This window comes from Sipha flava, unplaced genomic scaffold, assembly GCF_003268045.1.
Source record: "Sipha flava isolate LNK unplaced genomic scaffold, YSA_version1 197_pilon_pilon, whole genome shotgun sequence".
Lineage (NCBI taxonomy): Eukaryota > Metazoa > Arthropoda > Insecta > Hemiptera > Aphididae > Sipha > Sipha flava.
The window spans coordinates 1,937,306-1,947,198 of record NW_020272774.1 but is presented as its reverse complement, the minus strand read 5'-3'; the positions used below and the strand labels follow the sequence as shown (position 1 = coordinate 1,947,198).

General features: G+C 29.4%; 1 protein-coding gene and 1 non-coding gene across 2 annotated transcripts; one reads left to right on the top strand and one right to left on the bottom strand.

Moving 5' to 3' along the window:
* Positions 1 to 3,996: 3,996 nt before the first annotated feature.
* Positions 3,997 to 6,694, bottom strand: LOC112681789 (GATOR complex protein NPRL3). The gene is made up of 6 exons (XM_025552106.1): positions 5,946 to 6,694; positions 5,355 to 5,582; positions 5,122 to 5,296; positions 4,890 to 5,054; positions 4,669 to 4,836; positions 3,997 to 4,597 (listed from the first exon to the last, which is right to left on the bottom strand). The coding sequence occupies exons 1-6, from the start codon at positions 6,530 to 6,532 to the stop codon at positions 4,199 to 4,201; spliced, it is 1,722 nt and encodes a 573-aa protein (XP_025407891.1). The 5' UTR covers positions 6,533 to 6,694; the 3' UTR covers positions 3,997 to 4,198.
* A 91-nt stretch (positions 6,695 to 6,785) lies between these two features.
* On the top strand, positions 6,786 to 6,857 carry Trnag-ucc. The gene has a single exon. It is a non-coding gene; the product is annotated as a tRNA-Gly (tRNA).
* Positions 6,858 to 9,893: the final 3,036 nt, after the last annotated feature.

The following is a 9,893-nucleotide window of genomic DNA, read 5'->3' as shown; positions in this document are numbered from 1 at the left end:
TGATCTCAAATATTCATTTTTCTCTTTCGTCCATGTTTGTTGGTAATCCATTGATATCAAAGACGACATGTTTGGTTTTTCATGTTTCATCTGGTATGACGGTATAAACTTCGGAGCATTGGTGTAATCCGAAGCTACCAAATTGTCACGTCGTTTCAACGATACAGCTGGAACAAATGTTGTTTTCTTGATGTAAGCCATTTTAGTTTTAAAAATATTATTTGGACGAAGACGAACTTAAATATGAATGAGAATCAATAACAAGAATACACTTTAGAAATAATAATTAGAAATAAATAAATATTCATAACAATTATTGATATTTAACTAAATACTGTTATTTGATATCACTTTAGCAACGCGAATCGTATTTGCTTTGTAACAGCATAAATAAAAATAATTTAAAAAAAACATGACATAATAATATAATATAATCATTAAGCATATGTTATAAAATGTCAAAATGCTGCGATTATGTTTGAAAGAACCTAATAATTTTCCATTTTCAAGAAAATGAATTAGTATACTCATACCTTTATGTAATAATATATTATTTATGGTTTTTTTATTCGTTTATGATTAATTGGATTTTTTTCATCCCTTTTGACGCATATTTTAAATATTAATGTTATGTTTCTTTTGCCGATGATTGATGATTAATGATAAACTCATATTAAAATTATAATGATATGTTTTTACACTTATTAAAAACAGTTACTTTTACCGGTTTCAATAATTTAACATTTTTCCGATGTATTTTCTTTAGTATTTTCATATATCATAATTTTCAGTTTAATCAAAAAAAAAAATCTGAAAATCTCTCAAAGTATTTAAAATGTTTGGTACTTACTTGTAATTTATTTTACAATCTTAAATGATATTGAATTTTAAATTAGTAAAAGATTTCTGAATACTTCAAAAGTAGGTACCTTATTTTTGAGCATACAAATTTATAGACTTTTTTTAAATATTTATTTTCGTTTTCTTATTTGTAAAGAACAATATACCTACATAATACTTATTGCAAATCGTATACGTTATAAATAACGCGTTATTATAATTTTAACAACAATATATTGTTATTATATTGTTGTTTAGTTATATTACATGACTTAATGAGTGCTAGACAGGCCGGCTCAAATGTTTAATCGTGTATAGGTAAACTTAAATTTTGTCGCCCCTTACACGTAAATTCTACATCAAATATATTTTTTTTTTTCAACACAAGCAATACTAAAATAGAATTAATTCTGAGTTCATTACATTTGTTTATGTATAGTTAACAATTTATTAGACCAATCATTTTGTAGACAAGTAAACAGCTACTAATTTAAATAAACCAAAAAAAAATTAAGCGATTCGATGCGACCACAACGGTTTGTATTTTACGTGACTGCTGCTAACCTTGTTTATCATAAAACCGTCAATGTTGGATTAGTTACTTTAAAAAAGTAATAAGTTACTTTTTTTTTATAAATGAACAATGGAAGCTGGAATGGGATTCCTTACCAGAATCCTATGCTTTTGGTTATAGGTCATTATTTAAAAACATCCCTAATCAACCATGGTTTCATTCCCTAAAGATGAGCCGTGCAGCCATAGCTAAATTCACTAGATTACGCACGGGCCATAGCCTATTACCACACCACTCGTTTAAATTGGGACTCAACAGTAGTGCGTGTTGTCCTCTACCCAACTGTGGTGGAGAATACTGTGATTTCCATCACCTACTCATAAATTGTCAATCTCTATCTATCCAAAGATCTCAGCTAAAGATTCTCTTTTTCATCTCTGGTATTCATTTTTCCCTTATTGATGCTCTTTCAACCGACAATACTAATATAATCAAACATACGCTAAATTGTATTCTGCAATCAGGTCTCCGAATTTAAGAGTGTGAGCTTTACCAACCTTAATTTATTTCAGATTCATGTACATAATTGTCGAGATATCATAATGTAACGTTAAAATCTCATTAATAAAAAAAAAAAAAAAAAAAAAAAGTTACTTTGCTCGTTACTCGTAACTTACTCAAATGTAATGAAATTACATATTACTTTATTCAAACAAAATTTGAATGAAATCACTTTATTACTTTTCTATAAAAAAAAGTATCTACGTTAATTTCAAGTTGCGATTGAAAAAAAAATTGTATGCATACATTTATCATCTTTTATCAATATATTTATATTTTAAATATTATACAAAACAAATATATATTTTTAATGAAAATACCTATTTGTAACACTTTATATGAAATAAATGATAAATAATTGATATTATATTTTTTGTTGCTCAGTAAATATTGTAATGAAATTACGCAACGTATTAGTATAACAGTTACTTTCCGTTAAGTTGTTACCCAACACTAAAAATTATGAATTATAAAACATTTCATGTTAATACACTTCTAATACAATACAATCAATGCATTGATTTCTGTCTACAGATGTACGATTGAGTCGCACAAAAGTAATAGGCAATGGTAGTGACAAAATTAGGCGATTGCTTAGAGCCTCGCACTTGAAATTAATTCTGGGCCAACAATTTGTCAAATTGGAATGGTTAGATGTATTTAGGAGTAAAAAAATTGTTCTGATTTTGCTTTGACCCTCGCAAAAGCTTGCGACAGCACTTGCAACATGGAGATCATGACACATTTAAAATTTTATTTGTGTCATGAGCACGCACGACGCGAGGAGATGGGCGATAGGGGCAGTTGCCCAGGGCCCCGCACCTTAAATTATAATTGTGGCCCCGCGGTTCTGATTTAACTGAACTTAAAATATTTTATTAATATAAATTATAAGACCCAACATTTATTTTGCCCAGGGCCTCGCAAACTCTAGCACCGTCACTGGTCATGAGTATAAGATATAGGTAGATAGATTAATAGATTAGTATAGATTGGTGTTTGTATTATACAGTGGTAGGTATAAGACTGTATTATACACGTGGTATAAAATTGTTTCATAAAGATGGCATAAAAAAAAAATATAAAAAAATTAGGCGTTAGTTTTAGTAATTCAACTATTAATTTTTAGTAGTAATCTATAGAATGAATCTACAATAAATTAGTCCAATAAACCAAACTGTGTGAAAAGTAATGCTCCAAATATAAATAATTAGATAACATAAATAATTTTTTTTTTTTACTTTTCCTTTAATCAACGCATTAATTAATTTTGAAATGCAAATAAATAATTAGTGATGTTAAAATAAAGTTTTTTTTTTTTTTTTTTGTATAATACCGTATGATACCCATATTAAACTTTGCAGTGCCTTAAATTATAGGAAATTTAACAAAGTTTATAACCATATTGTTAATAATGGAATATTAATTATTTTAAAATGGATTAATTGCATAAAATTACTAAAAAGTAAGAAAAAAATTAAAAAACACACAATATCAGAATTATTTTGGACCTAATTAACCAAATTAATGTTTAAACATGCTACCAATTTGCTATTATGATGTATGTTATAGATATTTTTAAATAAAAATAAATATAAAACTATACTTTTATAGTTATATACTATTTCATTGTACCTACATTTACAATATTTGAATATTATAATAGTTCAATAAACTGATTTAAGTCATTTCTAACAACTGAATACTAAATTAACATGATTACGATAATATTGTATATTTTTAATTTTTATAATAATACTGTATTTAATTAGAGATCCTTTCTATAGGTACTATTAAAAAATTAATAGTTGAGTTACTAAAAATAACTTAAATTAACTAATGCATTATATTTTTTTTTCATACCGTCTGTATAAAATAAATTTATACCATGTATATAATACATGGTATAATGCAATTATATACTACTGTATAATACAAACATACATCTCTATAAATAAAAAAGTTCATAAATACTTTTATAAATATATAATTTGTTGAAAACATTTTTTCAACGATTAAGACCAATATTTTAACCATGTTCAACAAATTTTCATTTATTTTTTTTTTTTAATATAAATATTAAATGCTCTTATCGAATTTACAAATTGGTCTTACATGAAAAAAAAATAAATTCCATCATATTCTAATATCAACATTAAACCTCACTATACAAAATATTTTATAATATTAATAACCATATTTTACTGGAAGACAATGACTAAATGGTAAATATAATTTAGAGGCAAAAGACGGTTATTAACATTTTAAATGTGTTTTCTATTTTTACTGTGAATAGAAACAACTTATTATTGGATCTTGCATTTCAACAATTACTAATACATCTTTGAACTTGTCCAATAATTGTATTAAATCCGATCGTCGGATATTTTGCAAGTACATTATTTCTTCTATGTGATGATTTCCTTTAAAATAACCTTTTCTTAACAGCCTCATTAATAATTGAAAGTCATCAGGATTTGCTGTTGCCGGTATATGCATCATGGCCATTTGTTCAGCTTCGTCCAATTCATGGAACATTTTTTCTGCTTTACACATGGATTCAGAATATGTTGTTACTACAGATTCAGTATCTGACCGCAATTGATACATAGCCATTGGTTCTTCAGAGGGAAGTTTATAATGTTCATCATCATCATCATCTGATTCCTCCTTATAATAACCCTATATAAAATGAATTTTAAAAGTACATTTAATGAACAATAATAGTAAAACAGAAATATTTTAATACTTACAAGACCTTTACTGGATGGCATAAAGTAAATGTATGTATGAAGTTGAAGCAACATTTTGTGTTGCAACAACCAAATTATTATTTGAACCATTGTGGAGCCACTGCTCTTATCATCGACTGGACACATTTTATATTGCAATGATGTGGGAAAGGAAAATTCGCTCATTACCTAATTTTAGATAAAATATTAATTAATTCAGTGATTGCAATACAAATAATTACCTCTAATAAATCGTAATCGGGAAACTTTTCTTTAAATTTTAGGGCATATTTATTATTGCGTTCAGTTGGTACATGAGGAGCAATAGTATACAAGTTATTTTCTGTCAGTGGAAATATTATAGTGGCATCTCCCCAGTAAACCAAATGACCAGCTATATTAAATACCTATAAACATATCCCATACTTAACATTACAATTAAACTTCACACGGCACTTGTTAATTATTTCATACTTGAGCAATGGTAAGATCTGAATCGGCAGATAAAGTTTCCAAGCTTTTGATAGGACTATACATGTTGATAACCCGAACAACTGATGGACTAGTATCTAGTGGCAAACTATCCAGGAGAACTTTGCGGTCAGCTAACAAGAGCAGACCGTGGTACGGCGCAATTCCTTCTAAACACCTTCAAGCACAAAACATACTAGTACTGATTCACTTTATCAGATGTAATGTGCTCCCACTTGTCAATAAAGTATGGTTCAAAATACTGGTCTTTCCTAAAGAAACGATGGACCTTGCTTGTCACACAGTAGCTTACGTCAATCCAGCCATCAACTTTTATGTTGACCTTTCCAGTGGTACTTATATCCTCGAACACTCTTTTTAAATACTGAGCTAAGGAACAATTTTTGAGGATTTTCTCGAAATGTTGATCATTCTCAAAAGATGTGTCTAGATCACACTCTGAACTGTAAAAATAATAAAAAAAATCGTAAATAGATAAAATTTAAATCTTAATGATCAATTCAATAAAAATCATATTCAGTGTTAAATAGCAGCCCATCAATAAACAGAGTCCCGCAAGGACTTACTAAATACAATATTTAATTTTCCCATAGTTAAACTTAACTATCTAATAAATTGTGTAAAATGTCAAAACCAAGTAAAATGTTTACGCAGCAACTGATTGTAGAATTTATCAAGCAAACCACCTATGAACTGGCTTTGAACTATATGACTATTGTGTCGATATTACATGGTTCATGATCCATCTCGTAACTGTCACTGTACCCGGTGACTGTAGTAAAAATAAGCATAAATAACATTTTTACCCTGTAGCCATGGAATCGTGCACCATGAGCATATCTTTTATCTGCGACGACAGATAGGCGCATCGTTTTTCTTCGTGCTTGAGAGCTACGCCAACACATCTGCTTATCTCGTAGTAGTTATGGACTATTAGGCGGCGAGCAAACGAGTCCAGGGCGAATACTATGTTGATCAGTATGATGGACGGACTCTCGGGCTTCGTTTCGCCACCGACTCCTCCGTGTTTGCCGACCCCTTCATTGCCGCCGGTCTGTATCTGTATCGGATTGCCGACGAACCGCACGTTGTTCACCTTCAGTTCGAACTTGCGGCCGCACAGCTCGGTCTTGACGGCGAACAGACTTGATAAGACGTCGTCCGTGAAGTCGTTGAGCTCGTGCGGCTGCACCGCGTTGTCCATGACGGACTCCTTGTGCAGCGACCGTTTCTGATCGTTCGCGGTCACCTTGACGGGACGGCCGAAGCTGCAGAACGGGTACCGGAACAGCAGCTTGTCACCCTTGCTGTCGTTCTTCACCAGATATATGCACATCGGGCTGATCTCCTGCTCGGACGTGTGGAACGTCGCGACCTGTCCAAAGTCCCGCATCTCGGACCACGAAAAGGACAACGTAGGACGGAAGAAAATGTTCGGCTGCTCCTAGCGCATGAGACGGAGCGTGAGGGCTGAAAACGTTGTTATCGCGCAGTCGTCGCGCTATCATCATCACGTTTTACCGCGAACAACAATATTGTTATCGGGAACCGTCGATACGTGTAGCACATGATTCCGTAACAATAGTTGCCAAACTGTCCTAGGTGGTACTGCTTAAACTTAGTACTTCCCTACATAAAATCATCTTGCGATGGTGGTGTAATGGTCAGCATAGTTGCCTTCCAAGCAGTTGATCCGGGTTCGATTCCCGGCCATCGCAGTTAGTTTTTGCCACGTTTTTTCATACAAATCTCATTTTTATTTTATCTCTTTTTTTATTATCTTCAACTTATCGACACTGCACAATTGTACGCATCAAATGAGTTTTTAAATATACGATTTTAACGATTTTCTTTTTCACCAAATCAATAATTAAACAAAGTTCATTCCGATTCGTACAATGTTTTACGCGCGTCCACTTTTGAGCTTAAGACCCGCACGAATTCAAATTATTAAAAATTAACGTTCACGCTTTTTTTTTTTGTTTTCGATGTAGCTTCAATTCAAAATGACGATTTGTAATATCAATTATACGGTACGCAAATTGATACGAACGTATACAGATAAATAATAGGTCGGTTTTAGCTTATTCTCTTTCCCCACACCAACCCCTATTTTTTAGTGAGCCCCCAACACGGGGTATGTAGTCCGAAAGTGGAAGTGTGCACCTACTAAATATTAATGAATAAGACTACTATGAAGGTGTTTTTCAGGAAACTAGTGTTAGCGAGACAGCTGATGAGGACTTGAATATATCTATTACATTTCAAGTTATACATCCCACATTAAAATAAATAATTTGTAAATAGTTTTCAGATTTATAACAGACAAAAGTATATTTTCAGTTTAAAAAATAATAACAGATTGGTTACCTAATAATTAATATTAATAATAATAATATTGACAATAAGTTACCTAATTATAATGTGCAATTCGATGATTGATAAAAAGGAACTATTGCTAAAAATTATAATCATATGGAAGAGGGTATAGGGGGCTCTTTATTATACCATTGTACATCAAAAAATGTGTATTACGAATTTTTATGAAAAATAAGTGTTGCCCCGCAACCAGACGTTGAATAACTTTACATTTTTCACGCGCGATTTTAAATTCAAATAATACTATAAGGACTGATTTAAATTTAAACAAAATCACATCAGCATTTCCAGAAAGATTAACTGTTTAATTATTAGTGTGAAAATATTGTTCTTGTAAGAAAAAAAAATTTGCAAAAATATATGACAGGGATGACAAATCCATGGAACGCGAAAAATGAAAATATTCATAAAACATTTTTATTTTTAATAATCAATCGCAGCATCACAATGTTAGTATTTTTTCACTATTGTTGAACGTAGGTAACAAAGTAAACGTAACATGAAGCAAAATATTAGCATTAGCAATTTCGTCTATTTTATCTTCATATATGTATAATATAAATATCAATAATATATTATTCATGTGAGTCACTGATTACAGAAATTAATTTTATAAAATCTGATCAGAAACAGATTTTTCACACACTGTTGTTCATTGTCTAGATAATTTTATTTAGATGATTTATCTAGATAAAAACATTAATCTTTTTATTTTATCTAGATAATAATAATTTGAAGTATCTTTTTATCCATCTTTTTAAATAAAATGGTTATCTAAAATAAATTATCTAGATAATTTTGAAAAAGATATTTTTTTTTTTTTTTTGTGGAAATGAAACGAGGAATAATAAACACTTACATAGTATTACCGTATGTACGTTTTAAATTTTAAATATACATATTCTATAAACGAAGAAAAGGTGTTGTAAAATTATTAACACAGAAAACATAAAAATGAACGTATTTCAAATAATACCATTCAATTTTATAACGATTAACTTTTTTTTCTATGTAATCGACGACTGGGCGTTACCTGCGATACTAGGCGATACGCTGTCTAATGCTTACGGCCGGAATTTAATATACGTATACCTAATAGCTAATTTTATACTCATATAATAATAATATAGACAATAATTGTGTAAACACATGGATAAAAAACGTCAATCTTTGGTTGGAACGTTCCATAAATAACAATATATAAACTTAGATTAAAGTAATAAATAATAATAAAGCCAACCAGTAACCATTGAATAGTGGCCATGGCTATATAGTATTAGTGTAGGTCGTCTATATTAGGGTGGTCATTATTTATATAAGTGAAATATTTTTTTTAATACATATTATTCCGTACCCTATAGATTTGTTAAGTTATATAAAAATGTAATTTTGGTAAAATTTGGAAGATGTGAATCAACCCCTTCTGGTGTCGAATCAGGGTTGAAATAAGGCAATTTAGGGTGGTTTTAGTGTTTTTTTAGTTTTATTCAAAAAATACAGCAATAAGTATAAAAATGTATTGAAACTTATTTATACAATTTATTAATGCCTACAAAAAAGTATATTATGAAAATTTTCATATTTTTAATATTTTCTAGAAAAAATTCGAATAAGAAAAAAAAATAATTTTTTTTGTCAAAATTTTTTTTCCTTTAATTTGAGTATACTTTATAAATGGTTTTATAACCGTAATTATTTACGATAAAGTATCTTTTAAAAATATTGTATAAAATTTAATTTCTTGAAAAATCGTATTTTATCAGGGTTTTGATAGAGTAACCGTTATTATATAATAGTTTAATTTACCTATATCAAAAAAAAAAAAAAAAAATGAAATAATAATAATAATGATAAATCGAGAATAATTGATGCTTAGCTCATTAGCTCATAAAATATTAATATATTTTGAATATTAATTTATATACTTCAGTTTGAAATATAATATTTTATTATAATTTACATATCGATGGAATAGCGCACAAGTTTGATAAGCGACATTTTTTTTGAAAAATGAGTTAAGTGCATATTCAATTCAATCATACAATTCCGCACATTATGCACAAACGAAATTATAACATTATTCAAGTAATTGTTGTTCTTTATTGGAATTAGAAGAAAAATGTTTAAATGAAAAATGTTTAAGTATTACTTTTTACGTGCACCAAATGAGTACAATACTTTTTTTTTTTAATTTTTTTTTAAGAATATAAATGTGGTAATTGCAGGTTTTTAATCCTCATTACTCATTACATTTTAAAAAAAATATAAATAAAAGTTCATTGCAGTTCGTTACATTTTTGAATTGTCATAACAGCTCAAACTTAAAAATCGTTCTCTAGAACAGTGGTGGCCAAACTTTTTTTTCCTCGGGCCAT

Bases quoted from the DNA above. Each gene is read 5' to 3' on its own strand.
- LOC112681789 (XM_025552106.1), bottom strand. From the start codon at position 6,532: ATGCGGGACTTTGGACAGGTCGCGACGTTCCACACGTCCGAGCAGGAG. The intron at 5,297-5,354 runs GTGGGAGCACAT...TTGTGCTTGAAG, and splicing joins GAACCATACTTTATTGACAA to GTGTTTAGAAGGAATTGCGC. The intron at 5,055-5,121 runs GTATGAAATAAT...ATATGTTTATAG, and splicing joins CAGATCTTACCATTGCTCAA to GTATTTAATATAGCTGGTCA.